General features: G+C 58.6%; 3 protein-coding genes across 4 annotated transcripts in view; all 3 read right to left on the reverse strand.

The window, feature by feature from the left end:
• Nucleotides 1-3,768: 3,768 nt before the first annotated feature.
• Nucleotides 3,769-8,401, reverse strand: TMEM82 (transmembrane protein 82). Its single transcript, XM_060259054.1, has 6 exons — nucleotides 8,280-8,401; nucleotides 8,118-8,190; nucleotides 7,791-7,968; nucleotides 7,277-7,685; nucleotides 4,916-5,103; nucleotides 3,769-4,427 (listed from the first exon to the last, which is right to left on the reverse strand). The coding sequence occupies exons 1-6, from the start codon at nucleotides 8,377-8,379 to the stop codon at nucleotides 4,332-4,334; spliced, it is 1,044 nt and encodes a 347-aa protein (XP_060115037.1). The 5' UTR covers nucleotides 8,380-8,401; the 3' UTR covers nucleotides 3,769-4,331.
• A 3,050-nt stretch (nucleotides 8,402-11,451) lies between these two features.
• Nucleotides 11,452-14,172, reverse strand: SLC25A34 (solute carrier family 25 member 34). Its single transcript, XM_060259577.1, has 5 exons — nucleotides 13,780-14,172; nucleotides 13,267-13,335; nucleotides 12,755-12,907; nucleotides 12,480-12,614; nucleotides 11,452-12,139 (listed from the first exon to the last, which is right to left on the reverse strand). The coding sequence occupies exons 1-5, from the start codon at nucleotides 14,170-14,172 to the stop codon at nucleotides 11,960-11,962; spliced, it is 930 nt and encodes a 309-aa protein (XP_060115560.1). The 3' UTR covers nucleotides 11,452-11,959.
• A 6,157-nt stretch (nucleotides 14,173-20,329) lies between these two features.
• PLEKHM2 (pleckstrin homology and RUN domain containing M2) overlaps nucleotides 20,330-24,166 on the reverse strand; it is a 34,582-nt gene continuing 30,745 nt past the window's right edge. For both annotated transcript variants that reach the window (XM_060259282.1, XM_060259281.1), the window contains 7 exons: nucleotides 22,225-22,357; nucleotides 21,710-21,900; nucleotides 21,458-21,523; nucleotides 21,215-21,374; nucleotides 20,831-21,013; nucleotides 20,610-20,726; nucleotides 20,330-20,510 (listed from right to left, as the gene is read on the reverse strand). In XM_060259282.1, the coding sequence (XP_060115265.1) occupies nucleotides 20,373-20,510; nucleotides 20,610-20,726; nucleotides 20,831-21,013; nucleotides 21,215-21,374; nucleotides 21,458-21,523; nucleotides 21,710-21,900; nucleotides 22,225-22,357 (988 nt within the window). In that variant the 3' untranslated portion in view covers nucleotides 20,330-20,372. The remainder of the gene's footprint in view (nucleotides 20,511-20,609; nucleotides 20,727-20,830; nucleotides 21,014-21,214; nucleotides 21,375-21,457; nucleotides 21,524-21,709; nucleotides 21,901-22,224; nucleotides 22,358-24,166) is intronic.

Below are 24,166 nucleotides of genomic sequence, written 5' to 3' on the forward strand. Positions count from 1 at the left end.
AAATGTCTACATTCTCATAGTGTTATCAGGACTCTGTCCTTGCTTTTCCCAGATGTGCCACACTCCCTACCAGGAATGTATGGGAAGGTGCTGATTACGTCTTCTCATGTTAGTTTCAGTTCTCACTACTTCTACTTGTAGGCAATAAAGCAAGGCAGGGGAAGGGAAAGAATAACAAGGTAGCAAAGCTGGATCCTCCATGATGCTTCACAGACCAGGTTTAGGCAGGACCCTATAACAATCAATTATCAATGGAATTTCACCATGCTTGACAGAAGGGACCTTCAGGGTCATCTAGTCTAACCCCCTGCACGTGCAGGAAACTCACAAATCCCTCCCCCTGAATTCACAGGATCTGCATTGCTCACATAACCTCACATCTGAAGTTTCCCTGTTTCCAGCAGTTTAAATTATTGCTTTGTGCAGTCGTAACCAACTTTGAGAGGCAATGCTATGCTTCACAAAGGGCGCCTTTGGAGTGAAAGAGTACAAGGACTTGCCAGGGGTGAAATTTGCTCCACTAGGCCAAAGGCAGAGGGAGGGAACCCCCCCCCACACACACACACACACACACCGACCTGCTGTCAGGCTTCCGAGGCAAATCTCATTGCAGTTACTGGTCCTGGTGCTGCCCCCTTGTGGAGAGGACAGGCATGAAGCGAAGGAGGGACTTTGGCATGACAAGGATGTGCATGTTGGAAAAGCTAGCCTAGGCAGTGTATTTTACAAACACTTGTGCAAACTTTGGATTCACAGTGGACTTTGCTGCAAAGTGAAGAGCTTAAAGCAGACATGAGAAGAGGAGTGGGAGGGAGTGTAAAGAGGAGCGATGCGAGGGCGGCTCCCCTCGGTCCTCCTGAAGGGCCCTGCTGCCAGATGTATGGGGCTACTTGGGGTCCTCCCTGCTTCTGCTCACCAGTATTCACCTCTTGTCACTCTTTGCTCTGCACACCAGGCTCCTGGAGCTTAGCCTCCCCACCCCTGGGCAGATGCAAAGCCCACCTCAGGGGGTTTGCCGTCCCCTCATCAGAGCCTGGAGGATACTGGTGGAGCAGAGTGCGGCCTGTCGGACTTGTGTGGAAACCATGGGAAGCATCACTAAGATGCCTTCCGAGCTATTTCCAGACTTCTTCCCCCCCAAGGATCCTCCTTTGCCTTGTTCAGCCTTCCTGCCCCCAACGAAAAAGGAGGGGCAAGCTGAGGAAGGGGCAGACAACCCCTAGAAAAGCCGCTGTGGTTCTGGGAACCTCACTCTCTGTGTTGTACAAACCTCATGTGCAGCCTGGAAGTGACACATTAGAAATGAGCCCAGGAGGCAGGAAGTGAAGTAGCCCCTTTCAGGAAACCTGCTCATGCTCCCTCGGTGGAAGGCACCCCTTTGGCCTGACTAGCCGCTCACAGCCCATGGCAGGCAGCATTCCAGATGTGTAGCCAGAACCTGCTGCAAGTTTTATGGGAGGTGAAGTGGGCAGGAAGGTTCCCTTCAATCTGCCCGCCAGGCCCAACAGCAAGGCTTGTGGCCATCCTGTCCCATGCAATTGTCAGGTTTTGCCAGTTATTGATCCCAGTCAACTGAGCACATAGACAAGTGGTCAGTCGTTTATTTAGGACTAATGCAGAGCAATGGACCTTTGTGCTCCGAAGCCATGGCTGAGAAGAAGATGGCACACAAACAGAGCCTGGCAAAAAGGTGTGCAAATTAAGCAGCCCCTGGCAGTTAGGTTCCCAGGGTTAGGCAAACAGCACGGCACACTGGACACTCAAGGTCATCTGGCCAAAAGCAGACTCTGCCCGCGTCTTCCTCCTGCGCATCTTGAGAAAGTTACAGCAAGCGAAATGCCAAAGCATGTTCCATTATAGTCGCATTTGAGCAGACTGACTCGCCTGCATAGTGGCAATTATATTGGTATGCAATGCCTGGTTATGCAAAGTAAAGACAATGACTAAGCAAGTGAGACCCCCCCACACACACGCAGCAGAACCCATGGTCAGGGAACCTGGCAGCATTGTGCTGCACCCCCCCCAAATGAAACCCTAAGGCCAGAGAGAGGCTCAGATGAAATAAAAATGAGAACGATGAAGTAGGACATCAGAATGGAAGCACACCACGCTGGCTCCTTTGGTCCAGGCCCCACCGGAAAGATGCCTGGGCCTGGTTTGCTCTGTGGGGTGATGCCTCGTGCTGGGTGTGGCAGACTTTGCAAAAGAGGGAGGCAGCCAGAGGGCAGCAGCAGCAGCAGCCCCGCCTCCTCTGCTGTAGGGTGTGGGGAGCTTTGCAGCATGAGTGGCAGCAAGAGCCAGCTTGGGGGCAACTCCCAGAGAAAGCGCCATGAATGCGCTCCAGAAGCCACACTCTGCTTTTGTCCAGAGGAAAGGGGGGTGACAAAAGCCCAGGCCAGCAGAGCTCAGCTGCTCTTGCAGCACTTACAGCCGGTGGCAGTTCCTCTGGAACAGGGGGGGGGGGCATCTGGTCTAGTAGCATGGGGGGTGGGGGGGCACTGGGGTTCCTGGAGGCAGTGGCAGGCAGACCTGAAGTCTGTGGGGAGGCAGGCAGGCCCATGGAACATGCCAGTGTGCAGGGGAAACAAATGATGGCAACCACAGTCTGGGGGGGGGGGAGCAGAGACTGGGGCTCCCCTGAGCAGCTCTTCACTGCCTCCATCTGCCCCAGGACTGGCCACTCCCGTGGAATGTCCATAAATGTCAAATATTGCCATTATATATAGTTATAAACGTATAAATGACACTTGTTATTTTAGATTTATTTTAAAATAAAACTTTGTTGGCCTCAGAAGGTGCTCCCGGGCTGGAACTTTGTTCTATTTGTTATGTTGTCAGTGCTGGAAAATTTGTTTAGGTTTGATATGGTGGACTATTGCACCCTTCTTAAATCTTCGTTTGCGAAGCCAAGCCGAGAGATATGGTAGAATGTATTTCATTCCCTACCATTCCTGTTTCTCAGATGGGGAAAGAAAGAGGAGCACTGTCAGCAAAAGGAAAGCTTTACTACGCTGCCAGGCGTCAGGCTGCTAGATGGCAGGGAGGAGTTCCCTTCTCCGTCCTCACCTGCTCTTGGCCTTTCACAAATAGTTTACTCCTTGCTGCCAATGGCAGGCAACTAACGGAATTGCAAGCTGAAGGCAGGCAGCAGGATTGTCAACCCCTTCCTTAATTGCACCAACCCGAAAGTTGAGCTGTACAAATTGTCCACGATTGGGGCGGGGCAGAGGGGTTGTTTTAGCACACCATCTCCCCCAATCAGAAAAGGTAAAACCGGACAGAAAGGGTGGTGAGGAGAAGTGTCGAAGTTTCCCAGCAGTGCCCCCCCAACGTATTTGAGCCACCCACCAGGGGCTGCCAGCCAGTCTCTGCTCAGCCAGTGCCGTTCTATGGAGGGGGGGATCCCTTCCTTGGTGCAGCTCCTTCGGTTGCAGTTGCCCCCCCATTGATGCTGCTGCCCCATTTTTGTGGATGGTACAGATCTACACTCCCCCCCCCAACGTGGGTGCAATGGATCCACTCGACCATTTAGCTAATGCCCACAATAGCACCAGCCCACCTCTGTGCTGAAAGGCTGCCCAAGAACAAGACTGGCACGAAGCTGGAAGCAGAGTTCTGCAGTGGGGGGGGGGTGCCCAGACATGCCTCCCTCCCCAGCCAGAATGGCCCCCTGAGACGGAGATCCTCCCATCTCGACCCACAGGCCCTCCAGTCGGCTGAGCCATCCGGAAGAGGAGGCGGCAGGCAAGGCAAGGCACCAAATGCCCAGGTTTCCCAATTTTATTCGTTTCTGCCGTACTGACCCGAAGGGTGCCGGACAAAGTACAGAGGCAGGGGATCAAAAGTGGCAGCTCTCAGGCTATGACTGCAGCAGACAGACACAAGGGAACACACGAGGCCCAGAAGGGACCGGACAGGATTCCTTCCTTCTGATGCACATCCAGGGACCAGTTAACAGCTCCAGCGTGCAAGAGGCACCCAGAAGAAGCTCCCAGGGGGGCAAGGCCCTCCAAACAAACCGAGCCCCTTCCTCAGAATGTCCAGGCTGGAAGATGGAGCTTGCCCGTGGAATCTGCAGAACTCAAGGCTGCAGCCAGCCCGGATGTCAGGAGGGCTCTCCCCCCTCCACACACACCCACAGAAGGAGAGGAAGCTCCTCAGAGAGCTCTAGGGCAGGGCGGGCCACAGGAAGCAGCAGCAGTGGGGTCATCACAGCAGCCCAGTCTCTCTCCAGAAGGCTCCAGGGAGGGGGGGAGGGTGCCCCACAAGCTGGATACCCGCAGCCTCCCACCCACTGGCAGCCCAGGGACTCCCCGCCTGTTCTCTCTGCTTCAGGAGGCTGCGGAGGGTTTGGAAAGATGGTCTTCAGGCTGATGGACAGGCCTCCGGGAGGAAGAAGTCAAGCGGGAGAATCGCTGAGAATAATCCTGAAAGATTAGATGCAGGACAGCACTGTGGCCTCCACTCGGCTTCCAGGGCCCTTCTGCAGCCACTGGGAAGGAAGGTCATGAGGAGGGCCGAGGATGGTGGAGTCTCCGCCTTCAGAAGCACCGCCAGCTGCCCGGGAAAGGGCCTGCCCCCACCTCTGCACGAGAGAGACAGGCTGGGCAGCTGGTTGGCTTCTGGGGAAAGCAGCCACACCCCGCAGGGCAGAGTCCATCCAGGCAAGCCTGCTCAGCCAAGGAGGGGCTGGTGGCTCACTCACAGCCAGTCACCACGGCCCGGGGCAGGCAGTCCTGTAGCCACCACCACCACCAGCAGCCTCTCCCCCCCCCCCCGGCACGCCTGGGACTCACCACAGACCTGCAGGTTGGCTGAGCAAAGACCAGCTGGCCGATGGCTGGCAATCCCCCGTGTCCTTGGGACCCAGAGCCAGGGGGGTTCTCCCTTACCCAAAGGGCCTCCTTGCCCTCACCTGCTTCCTGCAGATGTCCAGGGCGGCTCCTGCCTGCGCCAGGCACCACAGCTCCCCCACCAGCGAGATCAGGACGTTCAGGATGTCCGTCCAGCGGCCCACTGTCATCAGCAGGATCAGGAGCCCCCCCATCCTCACAAAGACCGTCTGGTAGACCATCTGCTGGCTGGGGTTCTGCCGCTGCTCCTCTGCCAAAGACAAGGAAGGAGGAGAGGAGAGAGAGAGAGAGCCCTCTGAGGCCCAGGCCTTCCCCTCCCGCACCAGCCGCGGGGTCTCCTCCCCCCCCTTCAGGAGCAAAAGAGCTTCCATTGGGCCTGGGGAGGAATTCCTGAGAAAGGCTCCTCTGCTGGTTGCGGCCCACAAAGAAACATCAGAACACAAAATGCACTCTTCAGCAGTCCTAACCCAGAGGTGTCAACCACGCGTGCCGCCAGCCAGAACCATCCCACTCTGGGCTCTCCTCCAGCCCGTGTCCCCCTGGCCTCCTCCAGTGAGGGGGGGGGGGGTTGCTGGGCTCATTCATGTTGACTTTACGCTGGGTGGGGGAGGGGTTGAGCCTCTGCTTGGCACACAGAGTCCCCATTTCTGTCTCTGGCCCCTCCAGTGGAAAGCAGGCGGCTGGGGCTTCCGAGAGAGAAAGACTTCTGCAGCCTGAGGCCCTGGAGTGCCACTGCCACTTGGAGGAGACTGGGGTGGGGGAGAAGCTTGCCCTGCCTCCTGGCCCCAGGATGGCACAGAGGGCGGCCGGACCGTGAGAGTGGGCATCAGCCCCGCCTACCTGCCTGAGTGGGTCTTCCTCTGCCCCTGGGGCCCTGCGGTGAGGACACGCCCACTGGATGCCTCCCCAGGAACTGGTCAAATGTCTTTCCATCCCTTATAAAGTGTATGGATCTCCACTGCCTGGCATCACGTTTTATGAGACACCAAGTCCCATTTCAGTCGGATCTGGCCCTCATGAGTTGGACACCCCTGGGTCAAAGAGCCAGTTTGGTGTAGTGGTTAAGTGTGCGGACTCTTATCTGGGAGAACCGGGTTTGATTCCCCTCTCCTCCAATTGCAGCTGCTGGAATGGCCTTGGGGCAGCCATAGTGGTGAAGTGTGCAGACTCTTATCTGGGAGAACCAGGTTTGATTCCCCACTCCTTCACTTCCAGCTGCTGGAATGGCCTTGGGTCAGCCACAGTGGTTAAGTGAGCAGACTCTTATCTGGGAGAACCGGGTTTGATTCCCCACTCCTCCACTTGCACCTGCTGGAATGGCCTTGGGTCAGCCATAGTGGTGAAGTGTGCAGACTCTTATCTGGGAGAACCAGGTTTGATTCCCCACTCCTTCACTTCCAGCTGCTGGAATGGCCTTGGGTCAGCCACAGTGGTTAAGTGAGCAGACTCTTATCTGGGAGAACCGGGTTTGATTCCCCACTCCTTCACTTCCAGCTGCTGGAATGGCCTTGGGTCAGCCATAGTGGTTAAGTGTGCGGACTCTTATCTGGGAGAACCGGGTTTGATTCCCCTCTCCTCCAATTGCACCTGCTGGAATGGCCTTGGGTCAGCCATAGTAGTGAAGTGTGCAGACTCTTATCTTTGAGAACCGGGTTTGATTCCCCACTCCTTCACTTCCAGCTGCTGGAATGGCCTTGGGTCAGCCACAGTGGTTAAGTGAGCAGACTCTTATCAGGGAGAACCGGGTTTGATTCCCCACTCCTCCACTTGCAGCTGCTGGAATGGCCTTGGGTCAGCCATAGCTCTTGCAGAGTTGTCCTTGAATGGGATGCTGCTGTGAGAGCTCTCTCAGTCCCACCCACCTCACAGGGTGTCTGTTGTGGGGGAGGAAGATATAGGAGATTGTGAGCCGCTCTCTGATTCAGAGAGAAGGACAGGATATAAATCTGCACTTCTTCTATCTCCAAATGGACAGACAGAAGAACTGTCCATTTGGAGATAGAAGTTTATACCCTGCCCTTCTCTCTGAATCAGAGACTCAGAGCGGCTCACAATCGCCTATATCTTCTCCCCCCACAACAGACACCCTGTGAGGTGGGTGGGACTGAGAGGGCTCTCACAGCAGCTGGCCTTTCAAGGACAACCTCTGCCAGAGCTATGGCTGACCCAAGGCCATTCCAGGTGCTGCAAGTGGAGGAGTGTGGAAGCAAACCCAGTTCTCCCAGATAAAGAGTTCACACACTAAAGCACTACACCCAACTGGCAGTCTCTACTTTGGAGGGGATGTGTCAGATGCCTTCCTTCGCCTGCCCTGGCCCCGCAGCCGGGGGAAGAGCTGCTGTGAGGTCGTGGAATGTTCCGGAGCATCCCAGCTTCCCAGGAGCAGGGCCATCCATCCGTCCATCCCTGGGCTGGCTTCTGACCTTGCATGTAGATGACCAGCAGGGTGTAGCAGATGGTCAGCGGGGTCCAGAAGCGGACGGCCTCGGCGGTGGTGAGGAAGTCGCGGTTGATCAAGGCCACTGCGGCCAGGTCGGCCACCAGGAAGGTGAGCTTGAGGGCGTTGCAGAGGAGCTGCGGGATGCCCGGCCAGGAGGCCAGCAGGAAGAGGCAGGCCCCGCAGTAGCGCTCCCGGCAGTGCAGCTCGTAGAGGGCGAAGACGTGGCGGGCCAAGCGCCACACGTAGTGGGTCAGGAGCCCCGCCAGGCCGGCGCTGAGCAGCAGGTTCCAGGTCCGGTGGGGCGCCCCCTCCTGAAGGTAGCTCAGGCTGCACGAGACCCCGCAGCCCAGCGAGTACTGGCAGAGCAGGAAGAGCTGGCTGCTGTGTGCGCCCTGAGGAGGAGGAGGAGGAGGAGGAGGGGCAAAGAGGCCCAGGTGAGGCCCCCCAGCAAGGGGGCCCGGGAGCCCAGCCCAGCCCAGCCCAGCCGCCAGGCCCACCTTGGGGAGGGCGAGGAGGGTGGAGAGGGCGCGGAGGGAGAACTCGAGCACCACCAGCGCCGCCACCCGGGAGCCCACCACCGTCAAGAGCGCCGTCAGCACGCAGACGTGCAGCCGCTCCAGCAGCGCCCGCCGGCCGCCGGCCACCGCCTCCTTGTCCGCCTGCCGCCCGGGCTCGCTGCAAGGGAAGGGAGGGAGGGAGGGAGGAAGAGCGGACGCCGGGAGCCCCGCGCGCCACCGAGGGAGGGCGGCCCCTCTGCCAGCAGCCCGAGGGGGGGAGGGGGCGGGCCGCCCCTCCCTCCCTCCCTCCCTCCCCGGCTCGCTCACCTGGAGCACTGCAAGTAGATGTGGAGTCTCACCAGGCTGCAGAGCACCGCCACGGCGCAGGCCCCCACCAGCCCTGCAAGGGGAGGGGAGAGCAGCCGGGTCAGAGGGGGGGGGGGAGGGAGCAGGCCCCCCCTCCTCCTCCTCCCCCCCCCCCGCGCTCACCTTGCAAGGAGGAGTCCAGCAGGCCGCCCCCCCAGGCCAGGCCGGGCCAGGCCGGCAGCCAGGCGCTCAGGGAGCCCACGAGACCTGTCGCCGCCGCCATGCCGCCCGTCCCGTCGGGTCCAAAGGGCAGGCTGCTTCGGGGCGGTGGCCTTGCTCAATGCCCCGGCGCATGTGCAGAGTGCCTTTCCCCCCGGAAGCCGCTGCCCCTCCGCCCGCCCCCCCGCCTACTCTGGACACCCGCGGAGCCCCCTCCAGGCCCCGGGAGACCACCTGCTGCCGCGGGTGCCACCCTCCCGGGGCCACGGCCGGCGAGCTGGGCGTCATCCCCAGCCAGGTAAGGGGGGGCCGCGATCGCCTTCGGTCTGCCCCCCCCCCCGCTGCAGTGCTGCTCCTGCCGCTGGGGGCGCTCCGGGACTGCCCCGCCCGCCTCGCTCCCTCTCTCCGCCCAGACCTCCGGGGCAGCCGGAGCCGCCGCCAGCCAAGCACGACGGGGCGGCCCTGAGGGGACCGAGGGGAACTGGACGCAGAAAGCGAAGCCCCCCCCCCCGCTTTTCTCCCGGCTTCAGGCGGGCCCCTCCTCCCAGGCAAGCCGTTGGCGGGCGCGCCGTCTGGGCCCCCGCCAGCCAGGAGGGGACGCCGTGCTCGCTAAGGGGGGGGGGAGGCCGGGGGAGATGGCCCCAAGCAGTCCCCCCCCCACCTCCTCGGCTTCTGCTTTTCTCATCTAGAAAATACGACGCTGGAGGGGGGGCGGCGGCGTTCGAGGCCTTGAAGACCCTCGAAGTTTAGCGGCGGGGGGGGGGGGGGAGGCCGGCGTGCCTCTTGGTCGGACTTTGGGCCGGGTGGTTGGGTCCTTGGTCGCCTCTGGGCCCCAGTCATTCCCGGCCGGCCAGCCCACATGCAGAGCAGCCGGGGGGGGGGGGGGGCTGGAAGGCTTTCTCCTCTTCCTAGAGCTCTGCGGGGGGAGGGCAGCCGGACTGGATGGCGGGCGGGGCGGGGGTCTCGCAGGCTCCCTTGCCTTTATGCAGACGGCTGCGGTGCTTCCGGAGCGGGGGAGGCTGGCATTGGGCCCCCCCCCCCGCCAAGTTCTGGAGGCGATTTAGATTGCGTTTCCCGTGCCCACCACTAGATGGCAGCAGGGGGCACTCATCCCAGGCCTCTTTTCCCGCGGGCGGGGGGGCGCTGCCTCTCTTGGCGGCCGATGAGCAGACCCCCCCCCCCCTTCTCTCTCAAGGCCGCCTCCTTCAGCAAGAGCAGCAGGCTTCTCTCTCTGCTGCGAAAGGCCAGGTTTCCCGGGACTTCTTGAGACTTTAGAAGCAGCCCCTCCCTCGCAGCGGAAGGGAGCTGGGTTTCGTCCCCTGATCTCACCCCCCCCCCCCCGCAGTAGACGCGTTGCCAGCTAGCAGGTGCTCACAACATAAGTGCGAGAAAGATTGTGTCCCAGTCCACTTTGTATGTTTGTACATCACAACCCATGTTTGGTGTAGTGATTAAGTGTGCGGACTCTTATCTGGGACAACCGGGTTTGATTCCCCACTCCTCCACATGCAGCTGCTGGAATGGCCTTGGGTCAGCCAGAGCTCTCTTATCTGGGAGAATCGGGTTTGATTCCCCACTCCTCCATTTGCAGCTGCTGGAATGGCCTGGGGTCAGCCAGAGCTCTCTTATCTGGGAGAACCGGGTTTGATTCCCCACTCCTCCCCTTGCACCTGCTGGAATGGCCTTGGGTCAGCCAGAGCTCTCTTATCTGGGAGAACCAGGTTGGATTTCCCACTCCTCCACTTGCAGCTGCTAGAATGGCCTTGGGTCAGCCAGAACTCTCTTGTCTGGGAGAACCGGGTTTGATTCCCCACTCCTCCACTTGCAGCTGCTGGAATGGCCTTGGGTCAGCCAGAGCTCTCTTGTCTGGGAGAACCGGGTTTGATTCCCCACTCCTCCACTTGCACCTGCTGGAATGGCCTTGGGTCAGCCAGAGCTCTCTTATCTGGGAGAACCAGGTTGGATTCCCCACTCCTCCACTTGCAGCTGCTGGAATGGCCTTGAGTCAGCCAGAGGTCTCCTATCTGGGAGAACTGGGTTTGATTCCCCACTCCTCCACTTGCACCTGCTGGAATGGCCTTGAGTCAGCCAGAGCTCTCTTATCTGGGACAACTGGGTTTGATTCCCCACTCCTCCACTTACAGCTGCTGGAATGGCCTTGGGTCAGCCATAGCTCTCTTGTCTGGGAGAACCAGGTTGGATTCCCCACTCCTCCACTTGCAGCTGCTGGAATGGCCTTGAGTCAGCCAGAGCTCTCCTATCTGGGAGAACTGGGTTTGATTCCCCACTCCTCCACTTGCACCTGCTGGAATGGCCTTGGGTCAGCCAGAGCTCTCTTATTTGGGACAACCGGGTTTGATTCCCCACTCCTCCACTTGCAGCTGCTGGAATGGCCTTGGGTCAGCCAGAGCTCTCTTATCTGGGAGAACCGGGTTTGATTCCCCACTCCTCCACTTGCAGCTGCTGGAATGGCCTTGGGTCAGCCATAGTGGTTAAGTGAGCGGACTCTTATCTGGGAGTACCGGGTTTGATTCCCCACTCCTCCCCTTGCAGCTGCTAGGATGGCCTTGGGTCAGCCATAGTGGTTAAGTGAGCGGACTCTTATCTGGGAGAATTGGGTTTGATTCCCCACTCCTCTCCTTGCAGCTGCTGGAATGGCCTTGGGTCAGCCATAGCTTTGTCTGGGAGAACCGGATTTGATTCCCCACTCCTCCACTTGCAGCTGCTGGAATGGCCTTGGGTCAGCCATAGCTCTCACAGATGCCCTTGAAAGGGCAGCTTCCCTCAGAGCTCTCTCAGCCCCATTTACACCACAGGGTGTCTGTTGTCGGGGCGGGGAAGGTAAAGGAGATTGTGAGTGCACTGATTCAGAGTAGAGGGTGGGATATAAATCTAATTTCTTCTTCAGTGTTGTATCCTGCTAGAGTGGAGGGAAGCAGCAGGAAGTGGCCAAAGGACACTCACTCTGTATTGCAGCTCCCCCTGCAGCCTGGGAAGCTTGGTGGCCAAGGGGCAGGGTGAGGGCCCACGAGATGAGATACAGCCTTCTGGCTCATAGCTTTGGAGGACAGCCAGCCTGGCCCCCTCCCCAGGCCAGGGGAAAGCCAGCTGCAGCCCAGAAAGCACAACCTCAGAATGCAGAAGACTCTTTATTTGTTCTGCTCCAGGCCAGGCCTGGCCCAGCCCCCCTGGAACAGACTTTGCCCCAGCCGCTTAGGGTTGGGCCCGTCGCTCTTGGGACTCCACTCCCTGGTGGATTTTGGCCTCCTTGAGCCAGATGGGCCTTCTGCCGCTGCTGCACTCCGCTGACCCTCAGTCCAAGAACAGAAGCGTGAATTTGGAAGAGGTGGGGTCCTCAGCCCCCCCTTTGCAGGGATCCTGGCCCAAAGCAGAGGTCAGGAGCAGCTCTCACTCCAATGGCAGGGGGGTCCCGCCAGCTGTGCAGCCATTTCAGGGGGCTGCCTGGAACCCCCCCCTTAACCAACCAGGCCCAGTGGCCAGCTCTCCTTCCACCGTCCAGGAGGCATCCGCCTCATTTGCCCCAGAGGAGCCTCTGGTGAATCCACGCCCCTGGGGGGCATCCCTGCACGCCTCTGTGCTGCTCCCCTCCGCTGAATCTTTCTCCTCCTCCTCCAGCGGGGTCTTCAGGTGCCCGGGTGGTTCAGGCTGGTGAGCTGGCGGAGTTCATCCCAGAAGAGGAGGCTGAGGGTGGTGTGCGGCCCCAAGCGGAGGTAGGCCGGGCCCAGACCTTTGTAGAGGGCCACGGAGCCCTCCTTGCCCACCACCTGCACAAAGCAGTCCAGGACACCCCGGTAGTGCTTGCCCTGGGGGGGGGGGGAGAACACAGCCTGAAGGGGGGAGGGGCAGGCAGCCTATGCCCATTTGGGGAAAGCTGAGCCCTGGTCCTCCCCCCCGCAATGCCCTGTCTCTCAGAAGCATTTTTAACTCCTCTCTTGAGGAGGCAGCAACCTTTGGCTCTCCTAACATTGGGGGGGGCATCCCAAAAGCCTCCCCAGTCACTCTAGAGCCATCGGAAGGTGTTGGCCCAGCCCACAGCACACCAGCGGCAGGAGGGAAGCCCAGGTGGGGGGCACCTCATTCTCCCCAGGGATGCCCCTCAGCACCACGCAGCCCCAGGCCAGGGAGGCTGAAGGGGGGGCCTACCTTGCCCATCTCGTCCACCGGCTGGTTGTACAGTCTGGTGCTCACCATGTCCAAGGGGGTCATGGCCACGGCCACAGCCACGCCGCTGATCATGCCCCCGCTCAGGGCCACCAGCCAGCTGCCTTCGGGCAACCACTGTGCCAAGAGAGGGGGGTGAGTGCTGCTGTGCTTGGGGGTGGCTCCAGACGAGGAGGGGCTGGTTTCTGCCACAGGGGCAGGAGGGGAAGCAGGCCGGAGCCAAGTCCTCCTAGGGCCCCCCCCCCTGCCCTCCTCACCTGGTGCTTCCTGACCCACTCCTTGGCTGAGGCGAAGGTGGCCAGCTGGACCGCGGAGCCCACTGTGACCCGGGGCACCGCTCCGCTCGCCCCCCGCCACAAGCCCAGCAGCCCCTGCTTCCGGTAGATGCTCCCGAAGGCGGCCCAGACGCCCTGCAGAGGGGGGAGGGAGGGACGGGGCTAGAAGACCCTGCTCAGTGCCTGCCTGGGGGGGAGGGAAGCTGGGCTGCCTTCTTTTGGGGGTGGGAGGGCGCTTTGGTTGGTGCAGCTGGGGAAGCCCCCCCCCCCGGAAATGGCCCCGCAGAGCAGGGCAGCAGGGGGTGGGGGGGCCAGTCTTGCTGCAGGAGGAGTGGGAGCCAGCAGGGGGCGGGGCGCTGGGAGAGCTTGCTGAGGCAGCAGAAAGGGCGGCACAAACACCCCCCCCCGTCGGGGAGCGCAGCAGGGCGGGGGGGGGGCGAGGCCAGGCTTCGGGCTGCCGGGAGCCGCTCCCCCCCCCCCCCCGCGAGGCCCACCTGGTGGTTGTGCTGGTGCCCCACGGCGAAGAAGGCCGCCGCCGTCTGCGCTTGGAGGTGCGTCTTGACCTGCAGGGGCGCAGCGGGGGAGGGTCAGCTGCAGGCTGGGAGGCTCCGGCACCGCCTCCAGGAGTGGCCAGGCACTCTCCTCCTAGCCCCGCCAAGAAAGCCTGGCCCCCCGCTCGGAGGAAAGCCCCGGCCAGCCCGGCTGCAGAGGAGGCCTGCCTGACCCGCCACCAACAACCCCGCCGGCCGATGCGCCCCCCCCCCCCCGGGCAGGCAGGCCAAGAGACCTCCCTCCGCCTCCACCGGCGCAGGCAGCCAACAGGGAAGGGGCAGGCGGTGGCTCGACCCTCCGACCGCGCCTGTGCGGGGGCCTTGCGGGATCCCCTCCCCGGAGGCCCCCGCCCCTTCGCAGCGCCCCCCAACCGCCCTTCTTCCCGGGCGGGGCTGGGTGGCCCCCAAGGCCTCCTCTCTCTCCCTCCCTCCCTCCCGCCCGGGAGAGCCACTCACCAAGTAGGCCGGGCTGGCCACGAAGGCTCCGAGTGCCCCGGCGCCGGCTCCAGCCCCGACGGTGCCTCCGGGGCGCTGGGTGAGGCCGGCGTCCTCGAGGCGGGCGTAGGCGGCGAAGCGCACGCCGTTCATCAGGCCCTGGTAGAGGAGGCCGGCCGAGAGGCCCTTCTGCAGCCCTCGCAGCCCGTCGGCCTGGCTCACCGCCCGCAGCGCCTGCACCACCCCCCGGTAGGGCCGCGCGTAGCTCCCCCGACGCCGCAGCTCGCCCTGCAGCTGCAGCCGCGTCTTCACCACCTCCAGCGGGTTCGTGAACACGCACGCCAAGCAGCACGCCCCCGCCCCCGCCAAGAAGTCCCCCCCGGGCCAGCCGCGGGCCCGCCTCGACGGCTCCATGCCCCCAGCAACTGCGCCCTGCCCAGGTGGCGCTCCGCTCGCCCGCCCGCTGCCCTCCGCGCCCTTTTATCCGCCTCCCCGCCGGGGGAAGGTCGAGCGGCAGAGGCGGGCCCGGGACTGCAGCCGGCCAGGCCCTGCCCCCCCTCCCCCGGGAGCCGTGCCAGACACCTGCCCCGCGGGGCCTTCACGCCCCAGCCGCTGCTGCGCCGCGGGAGAAACTGGAGCTGCGCACGCCGGCCCTTCGCAGCCAGCAGCCCTCCAGCGCGTGCCTGGCTCCCTGCCCGCCCCTGCAAATAGCCCCAGGTGGCCGCAGGCAGGCCCGGAGAAGCCCGGCGAAGCCCGGCTCCAGAGGTCCCATAGCCTGGCAGAGCCGAGGCCTCCGCGCTCCCCACCCAGCTCCTTGGCACCGGCAGCCGCAGCCCTCGCCAGCGAAGCCCACCGCCTCCTGGGCACTTCGGCGGTGGGGTGCGGGGGGGGGGACAGTCTCCTTTGAGTTTATGAAAATGCTTCCCACCCCGCCGTTGGCAAGCAGGAAACCTTCCCGCGCCCTGTGCGCGTTTTTTAAATGGGCTGGACAGAAGGAAGCCAGCGGTCACGGCCTGCCAGGCTCAGCTTCCTCCAAAGTATCACAGAGTGGGCTCAGCGCATAGAAGCGGCGAGGTGGTGAGCATAAGGGAAGCCATGCTGGATCAGGCCAATGGCCCATCCAGTCCAACACTCTGTCACACAGTGGCCAAAATTCTATATATATATATATATATATATATATATATATATATATATATATCTGCTCCATATTTTATCTAAACCCCACTTGAAGGTGGCCATGCTTGTGGCCGCCACCACCTCCTGTGGCAGTGAATTCCACATGTTAATCACCCTTTGGGTGAAGAAGTACTTCCTTTTATCAGTTTTAACCTGATTGCTCAGCAATTTCATCGAATGCCCACGAGTTCTTGTATTGTGAGAAAGAGAAAAGTACCTCTTTCTCTACTTTCTCCATCCCATGCATTATCTTGTAAACCTCTATCATGTCACTCCGCAGTCGACGTTTCTCCAAGCTAAAGAGTCCCAAGCGTTTCAACCTTTCTTCATAAGGAAAGCGTTCCAGCCCTTTAATCATTCTAGTTGCCCTTTTCTGGACTTTCTCCAATGCTATAATATCCTTTTTGACGTGTGGTGACCAGAACTGCACACAGTACTCCAAATGAGACCGCACCATCGATTTATACAGGGGCATTATGATACTGGCTGATTTGTTTTCCATTCCCTTCCTAATAATTCCCAGCATGGCGTTGGCCTTTTTTATTGCAATCGCACACTGTCTTGACATTTTCAGTGAGTTATCTACCACGACCCCAAGATCTCTCTCTTGGTCAGTCTCTGCCAGTTCACACCCCATCAACTTGTATTTGTAGCTGGGATTCCTGGCCCCAATGTGCATTACTTTGCACTTGGCCACATTGAACCGCATCTGCCACGTTGACGCCCACTCACCCAGCCTCAACAGATCCCTTTGGAGTTCCTCACAATCCTCTCTGGTTCTCACCACCCTGAACAATTTAGTGTCATCCGCAAACTTGGCCACTTCGCTGCTCACTCCCAACTCCAAATCATTTATGAACAAGTTGAAGAGCATGGGGCCCAGGTGGTGATCAGCAGCTCTTCAGCAGATACAGCGCAGTGCTGGGCCACTGCACTATGAGACTGGAGAACTGTGCCCACTGGGCCCCTTCTATACATTTCAAGGGCCCTGCGCTAGCACGCCATTGGAGCATCCAAACCAGCCAGAGGCTCGTGATTGGAGCAGAGCAACAGGGATTTGGATCCTGCCTCCCATTGAGCCCAAGCAGGAACACAGTCTTCACTTTGGTCCACTTGCACAGCACAAAGGCTAATTCAGTGGGAGGATGGTTAAACACCCCCCTTCTCCAGGTGGGGAGGTCCCAAAGGCTAGAGTCTTTTGGAAGATGGGTCTCTGGAGACAGGAAGAGCTGCTGTGACCTGGGCCCAAAGGCTGGGGCAAGAGATTGGAGAACAGGAAGAGGAGGAGGCCTCTTGTGGAGGGCAGAGCGAGAGCGGCCATTTTGTCCATCCAGCCTGTCTAGAGGGCTGAAGGACGCTTGACCACTGGAAAAGGGAATTGTGCCTGCAAAGGTTTTTGGTTGTATCTTTGCACTCTCTAGATTAAACACGAAGGCTTTTTGCTTTCCAGCACACATCAATCCTTGGATATGTTGGGCGTCTGCTGGAAAAAAACATCTGGTCCTGAACTTCGCCCCCTTTCACTGTAGCAACAGGCAGACAGTGACGCCTCCTCCGTTGGGCCCAGCAGACTTCCTTGCTCCAGTTTATCTTTGAGAGGAAAGTAACGGGGGGGGGGGCTAGCAGATCAAAGGCCCTTTTGCCCCTTCCGCAGCCCAGGGAGAACACTGGTCAGTCTGTGGCCTCTGTTCATGCTCTTCATTCTGCTGTTCTCTAAAATGGTGTGGTGCAGTTTCAAAGAGGCAACCAACTAGCTAATGCTTAGAGAAGAAATTAGGGGGACTCCCCCCCCCCTCGAGTAGCACTTTCAAAACTACTGCAAATGTATTGCTATAGGATTTGGGGACTCCTTTGGGGGGATATACTAAAAGGAATGCCAGGATTGCCCATTGAAAGCAATGGAAGAGGCTTGAAGGCCCCTTAAAGATAATGGGAGCCAGGAATGCCAATTGACTTGCATGAGCTCCATTGAAACACATTACAGCACAAGAGAAAAGCTTGTGGCTTTGCTCACTGTACCGGATTCCTCGTCTGATGAAGTGTGTTTAGAGAGCACACGAAGGTTTACATTCTGAATAAAACTAAGTTGGTCTTAAAGGTGCAACTTGACTCGTATTTTGTTCTACTACTTCAGACCAACACGGCTGACTACTTGGATCTAGCACAAGAAAAGTTGCAAAGAAAATGTGAAATGGATATTTCACAGAAAGGGAATAAGAGCCCCGTGGCACAGAGTGGTAAAGCTGCAGTACTGCAGTCGGAGCCCTCTGCTCATGACCTGAGTTCGATCCCAGCAAAGCTGGTTCAGGTAGCCGGCTCCAGGTTGACTCAGCCTTCCATCCTTCTGAGGTCGGTAAAATGAGTACCCATCTTGCTGGGGGGAAAGTGTAGATGACTGGGGAAGGCAATGGCAAGCCACCCCGTAAAAAGCCTGTCATGAAAAACGTCACCCCAGAGTCGAAAACGACTGATGCTTGCACAGGGGACTACCTTTACCTTTTAAGAAAGGGAATGACAACTCCCAGAGTGCAATGACAGCTGCTGGAAGTAGCAGAAGCATTCTGGACTGGAATGACAGCCCCCAGAGTGGAATGAAAGCCCCTGGGAGTTGCAGAAGCACCTTGGAACTGGAATGACAAGCCCCAGAATGCAATGCCAGCCCCTGGGGCAGCATTAGTGTTCTGGGACTGGAATGACAGCCCCTGGGAGAAGCTTCTGCTACCCCCAGGGGCTGTCATTCCAGTCCCCAAATGCTTCTGCTACTCCCAGGGCACTGAGCCTACTTCTAGGGGCTATCTGATAATGCAAAATACATTTTGCAAGTTGAACTTAAAGAGCAGGAATTAACCATGAACAGGAATGCAGTCATTTCCCATAAACTTGTGATTTTTAAAATTAATAACCTGTTCTTAAATGTCTGTGTTTCTAAGATGGAGTTTCTAAACAGTCTTCTAAGAAGCCAAGGTATATGAAAATCTATGTGGCATAACGTGAGCTTTCTTTGGGGTCATGGCTATAGCACTCTTCTGAATTGTTTCAAAATGTATTAACTTGTAGGATCTGCATTTGAAGTGAGAAGATTGCTACTACTCTGAACTCTGCATGTTGCTCAGAAATGGAGTGCACAGCAACTGTTTATACTCTGCCAAGGCTCAGGGACTCCAGCCATGCATTTACCAAATGAAGGCATCTGTAATACCATAATTTAGTAAGTTTCAGTATCAAGTTACCCTTATGAGTAAGAGAGGAGAAGAAGATGACCGTAGGTTTATATCCCACCCTTCTCTCTGAATCAGACTCAGAGCAGCTTACAATCTCCTATACCTTCTCCCCCCACAACAGACACCCTGTGAGGTGGGTGGGACTGAGAGAGCTCTTAGGCAAACTGCCCTTTCAAGGACAACCTCTGCCAGAGCTATGGCTGACCCCAGGCCATTGCAGCAGGTGCAAGTGGAAGAGTGGGGAATCCAACCCGGTTCTCCCAGATAAGAGTCAGCACACTTAACCACTACACCAAAACTACTGTAAATGAAATTTGATAAATGCTCCTCTCATAAGAACATAAGAGAAGCCATGTTGGATCAGGCCAATGGCCCATCCAGTCCAACACTGTGTCACACAGTGGCCAAAATATGTGTGTGTGTAAATACACACACACACACACACATATACACTGTGGCTAATAGCCACTGATGGACTTCTGCTCCATATGCTCATCCAATCCCCTCTTGAAGGTGGCTATACTTGTGGCCGCCACCACCTCCTGTGGCAGTGAATTCCACATGTGAATCACCCTTTGGGTGAAGGACTTCCTTCTAACCCGACTGCTCAGCAATTTCATTGAATGCCCACGAGTTCTTGTATTGTGAGAAAGGGAGAAAAGTACTTCTTTCTCTACTTTCTCCATCCTGTGCATAATCTTGTAAACCTCTATCATGTCACCCTGCAGTCGGCGTTTCTCCAAGCTAAAGAGCCCCAACCTTTCTTCATAGGGAAAGTGCGCCAGGCTTTTCTGTGTTGCCTTTCTTACTGTCAGATCTGTGACCATTAGTGTGTATTATGCACGTCGTATGTATGTATAGATGCAGATCTTAAAGTGACTTTCAAAAAAAGGACACAGCAGGAAACTGCTGAGATCGCACAAGACCCACTCTTCCTGGATTTGGCCCAGTTCACGGGCATTGTTGGGGGGGGCCCTAAATTCCTGGGGACACCCTCCCCCATAGATAGTGACAGTGGAGACCCTGTGATGTCACCGGGCTCCTGGTTCTTTTAAGGACCTAGCTGGACCATCTGTGTCCCTGTGCAATGCTGGTCTCCTTGAGGCAAGTATGCCCACCCCACCACAAAGCCACAGGACAGGCTGTGGGGACTCTGGCGCCCCCGCAGGTCAACAGACGAATGCCAAGTTACCAAGGTGTGTTTTATTGGGGGGGGGGGGTTGGTAATGTATGTACAGAATGCAGCCCCTCCCAGAAGCCACTTCCTCCCCCAAAAGGCCCTGGCGCCAACACAGAATACATTCGAAAGTTTCTACCTCATTAAAACAAGCTTTAATACACCAAACCGCAGGCAAATGAAACCCCAACTTCTTAATGACCCTGGTTTGCATGGATTTGGTCTCCTAAACAATGACTGCAATACTCTGCCCCCCAGGAGCCCCACAAAGCCAGCAGAGGGGGGTGGAGGGAAGCCTGCAGGAAGACCCCCTCCCATGATTGGCAGCTCAGCAGGAGGTGGGCCACAGATGTGGGCAGGCTGTTGCAAGCATCTCCCCCCCAACTCATGCGGAAGCCGCCATGTGCCTGCACCTCCCTCGTTTCCCCGTGGCAGCCCCTTGGACTCAGCCCTGCCCCTCCAGGGGGTACACTGCGGGGCGGGCAGGGGGAGGCCAGAGCCTGCCCCAGACAGCCAGAAGGGCTTTTGTGCCGTTGCTCCCCCTGACTCACCTGGGCCAGGCCAGGCCAATGGAGAGAGATCGGCCCACAGAACTCGTTGGGGTGTGGGGGTGGGGTGAAGCAGGACAAGACTGGGGAGGGTTTTTCTAAGACATGCAAACGCCCCCCTCCCCTTCCTCAAAATCCAGCCCACTCAGCAGCTGGCCCAGACCCTGCACCTGCAAGAGGGCCCCCCACCCAACCCCCCAGCAGCAGCAGGTCCCTCTTTGGCTTCCCCCACCCTCAGCAGCTGGCCCCTGAGGAGGCCACGGGCCTGGCGAGGGCACCTCCCAGCTCAGCTCTCCCGGGCAGCCCCAGCCTGCCTGCACCTCTGGCACCACAAGCGCCCCCCAGCACAGCACAGCACCAGCCCCGCTCCCGGCTGCCCCGGGTCTCCACTCACACACTGCCAAGAGAGCCGCCGGTAAAGCCCCAGGGCCTCTCCCCGGCCAGGCTTCCCCTCCCCTAGAACAGCGTCCCTCTCGGGGGGCCGGAAGCTCAGCACCAAGGGTCCCGGGAGGCCCGGCCACGGCACAGGCTGTCGCTGCGCTGCCACGTGCTGCGGATCAGGCCCAGAGCGTCCTCGCACTTCTTCCGCAGGCAGCCGTCCTCGATGGTCTTGTGCCAAAGGTCAACCTGCCAAGGCCAAAGGGGAGGAGGTGTGTGTGATGGAGGGGAGGGGAGGGGAGGGCAGCCACGCCAGGGCCCACCGGAGGAGCAGGCAGGGCGGGTTACCTGGTAGGCGCTTCTCCAGACGGCGTCCAGGGCTGACAGGAAGCGCTCCAGTTCTGCTGGGCAGCTGAAGTACAGGACCCAGGGGGGCAGGAACTGCTGGCGATCCTGGGCAAACTCCTGCGGGCGGAGCAGAGAGGGGCTGTGTGGGAGGGGAGAAGGCTGGGGGAGACCCGCCCCTCAGCCTGGCCCACAACTGCTGCTCCCAGCTGCAGCACACTCACCAGGATGCAGTACTCCCCATGGCCAGCCTCCACCAACACCGAGGCCACGTCTGCCAGCTCGGCCGTGGCCAGAGAGCGGAAGAAGCTGGTCTGGCAGTCCTCGTGGCACGTGAACACCTTCTGCTCCGTCAGCACCAGGCAGCAGGCCACGCAGGGGGTGGGGGCCACGCCGGGGGGGATGACCTGCAAGGGACCCTGGAGCTGCAGCAGGTGGGGGGACCCAAACAACCCCCCCCCGCAACACCCACTGAACGGCTGCCCTGCACCCCCACGCCTCCTGCCCGGAAGCCACACAGAGGCACCCACCCACTGAGGGGCCGGCAGTCCCCTGCCGAGGAATGGGCTCAAGCACAGCCCCCCCCCCCCGCCCCCAGGAAGACGCACCCCTTTGGAGACCGCCTGGCACAGGTACTGCATCCAGTCAGCCATCTCCTCCTCGTTTTCGGCACTCAGCTCCAGGGAGGGGCGGTCGGTCAGGATCACCTGGAAGGAGTGGAGGCGGTCGGTCGTGTTCGATCTCCGGCATCCGCCGCATTGCTCCCCACTGCAACAATTGGGGGGGGGGATAAATGAGTAGGAAGGAGGGGAGACTTGGGTGCCCCCACTTGCCATGTGCCCCCCACTCACCCCATGTTCACAGAGAGCAGAGGGGTGACATCTGTGCGGTCTGGATACTGGTACAGGATGCCATTGCTGAAGGAAAAGGACGCAACATCAGGCAACAGCTGAAGCAGCAGTGGAGCCCCCCCCGCCCCAGAACTGGAGCCAGCTGTCCTTTCAGCCAGGGCTCAGCATGAGACAGGGCTCCACAGCAGAGGGGAGGGGTCCACCGGAGACCTCCGCTCAGCCCCCAGCCCTCCTCTGGCCCCTCCCTCTCACCTGAGCACCACAAAGCAGGGCTTCCAGAGCTCCTTGCCCAGGTAGTTGGAGCCTGCCTTGTAGTTCAGAACGCCCTCCTTGGTGACACAGTTGTGAGCCCCCGGGCAGTGCGGTGGGGCAGGGCCCAGCGTCTCCTCCATGGGGTCTTCCCAATGGACAAGGCCATAGAATCGCACCGTCACCTCGGAGGCCTGCAACAGACCCAGAGGCGCCCCCAGTGTGAGGGGGAAGCATGCCCTTTGAGCCCTGCTCCTGATGCCCGGAAAGCCCTCGCTTGGGGGCCGGAGGGTTCGGCAGCTGCGCAGGGCTGGGAGAGGCACCTGTGGACACCCTTGGGGAGAGAGCTTGCACCAAGCAGCAACTCGGGGTCCCTTGAAGAGGGCACACTCCTCTCTGGATTCCAGACTGCCACTGCCCGCCCCCCCACTGCCGATGCAGATCCCGGTTCTCCCCCATCTATGAAGGGCACTTAGGGGGCTTGGAAGATCTCTCATCAAATGCAGGGCAGCCCTCACCTCCTGCTTGGACTCCTGGGCTACAAACTTGGCCAGCGCCAGCTTCTCCATGGTGGCGTCGGTCAGAATGCTGGGGTATGGCGGCTCTCGGCACCCTTTGATCATAGCTGACCTCAAAGACATCAGGAAAAACCTGCCCGGGAGGAGAACTGAGAATCAGGGGGGAGGGGAGAACAGCCCAGGCTCAAGCAGAACCAGCCTGCCTATGGAGGTCCACAAAGGCATGAGAACTGGCGAGAGGCAGGAGCTACTGCCCGCTGAAGGCATATTAGGCAGCTTTCATTGCCTGGTTCTGGCATCCCACTCCAGTATACCGTCTAAGCCTCCTCTTGTTCCTGTTGAAAGGAGCTGGGACAGAACTGCTGGTGAGATGCGTGTTAGTTTTGCTTTTCCTAAACTGCTAGGGAGTGTTAACTGAGGTTGCTGTGTGAGAGAACAGTGTGTGAGGGGGAGTGACTGCTTGGAGCCTGCTGGAGAGGGTTTGTGATGGCTTCTGTGTGTGTTTTGTCTGGTTTGTTGCTGAGAGAGGAAGGCCTGTTTGCCTGGGGGTGGTTGCTGGCCCCACCCTCTGCTGTTGCTCTGGCTGTTGAGAGGCGGGAGCTGTGAGCCTTGCCAGAGGCACAGACCAAAGGGCGAGAACTAAAGCAGCGTGAGGATCAGGCCTGAGGGAATCCTGTAAGTATTTAAGGAAATTTTGCATTGTTGCACTTTATCCCTTTTGCCTTCTGGCTCAGATAGCCATTTGGTCAGTTCTCTAAGTTTCAGGGTGCATCAACACACCGAGGTCTTTCTAGGTGGAAGAATCCCACTTGGGAAGTGATGATGAATGCTCATAGACCATTTCCAGTCCCCTGTGGGGAAGAATGTCCCTGAGGACAAGGCAGACGACCCTTATCAGAAATGTAAGTTGGGAGTTTCCGGTAACGGCACGGCGCTAACAGACGTGTTTGTCGGAGCTCCGGCTCTGCAGCGTCTGTGCTGGTCTTTTTGGGGGGGTTCTTCAGCTGGTAAGAACTCGGTGGTGCCCCTGTTGGAGGGGCACTCGTGCGGAGGAGTGCTGGGTGCTCTGTGCCGGTTTTTCTGAGCATAGAGCCCGTTCAACATATTACTTCAAGCCCGGATAGACCAGACGCCTTAATGGCGAATTAGCTGTGACCACCAGAGAAGGGGAGTAGGCGAAGCGGCATTTGGAGGACAGAATAAATGGTGAAGAAGGGGGGAAAAAGTATATCTGACCCTAAACTGGAGACATAAACGAAGGAAAGAACTTACTAAGTGCGTTGTTTTGCCCCTACTTTCGAGTGGAATCCGAAGCTGGGGGGAGAGACCTGGTTTGGCAAATGCACAAAGGTAGAAAGCGGAGGAGTGGTGGAGGACTACCTTGGCAGCAACGGCAGAGGTTGGGAGTCGTAGACTGGCTATGATTGTAAAAGTCTGTGAAGAGCACTGAGACAGAGGAGGTGAAGAAGGGGGGAAAAGAGGAAAGAAGCAGGAGATTTCTGACGATTTAAGGGGAGCCTTCATGAACTTCTTTTCCTCTCCCTTTTCCCATATACTTGTGCATGGCGATTTTCTTAAAGAGACAGGGAGCTAAATAAAGGCTCAACGGTGGTTATAATATACAGGGTGGAAAGAAAGTCACCGGACCTTTGAAATGAGTTGAATCTGAAGATGGGAGACTTTTGATGTTAGTATAGAGTTTCCAGGAACGCAAGGGTGGAGGTGAGGTGGAGAGGCTGGAATTCCATTGGCAGAGATATGGAAGAACAGGAATGGATTTACTGAACTATCTTTTTGAACTGGTAGCAGAAGAGAGGAGCAGAGATTGAGATTAAGAAGAGGAAGAAAAAGGAGAAGAAGAGGAAGACAGAAGGATAAGCGGTTTGGAAACATTAAGGATTCAAAAGAGACAGTTAACAAATAATTAATGGATTGAATAATT

Source organism: Heteronotia binoei, chromosome 18 (assembly GCF_032191835.1).
Source record: "Heteronotia binoei isolate CCM8104 ecotype False Entrance Well chromosome 18, APGP_CSIRO_Hbin_v1, whole genome shotgun sequence".
In the NCBI taxonomy this organism is placed as follows: Eukaryota; Metazoa; Chordata; class Lepidosauria; order Squamata; family Gekkonidae; genus Heteronotia; species Heteronotia binoei.

Excerpts from the sequence above, each read along its gene's own strand:
- TMEM82 (XM_060259054.1), bottom strand. The coding sequence starts at position 8,379 with ATGGCGGCGGCGACAGGTCTCGTGGGCTCCCTGAGCGCCTGGCTGCCG. Across the intron at positions 7,969-8,117 it reads ATCTACTTGCAGTGCTCCAG|CGAGCCCGGGCGGCAGGCGG; the intron begins GTGAGCGAGCCG and ends CTTCCCTTGCAG. Across the intron at positions 5,104-7,276 it reads GCTGGTCATCTACATGCAAG|AGGAGCAGCGGCAGAACCCC; the intron begins GTCAGAAGCCAG and ends TGTCTTTGGCAG.
- SLC25A34 (XM_060259577.1), bottom strand. The coding sequence starts at position 14,172 with ATGGAGCCGTCGAGGCGGGCCCGCGGCTGGCCCGGGGGGGACTTCTTG. Across the intron at positions 13,336-13,779 it reads TGGCCAGCCCGGCCTACTTG|GTCAAGACGCACCTCCAAGC; the intron begins GTGAGTGGCTCT and ends GCGCCCCTGCAG. Across the intron at positions 12,908-13,266 it reads GGCACCAGCACAACCACCAG|GGCGTCTGGGCCGCCTTCGG; the intron begins GTGGGCCTCGCG and ends CCCCCTCTGCAG.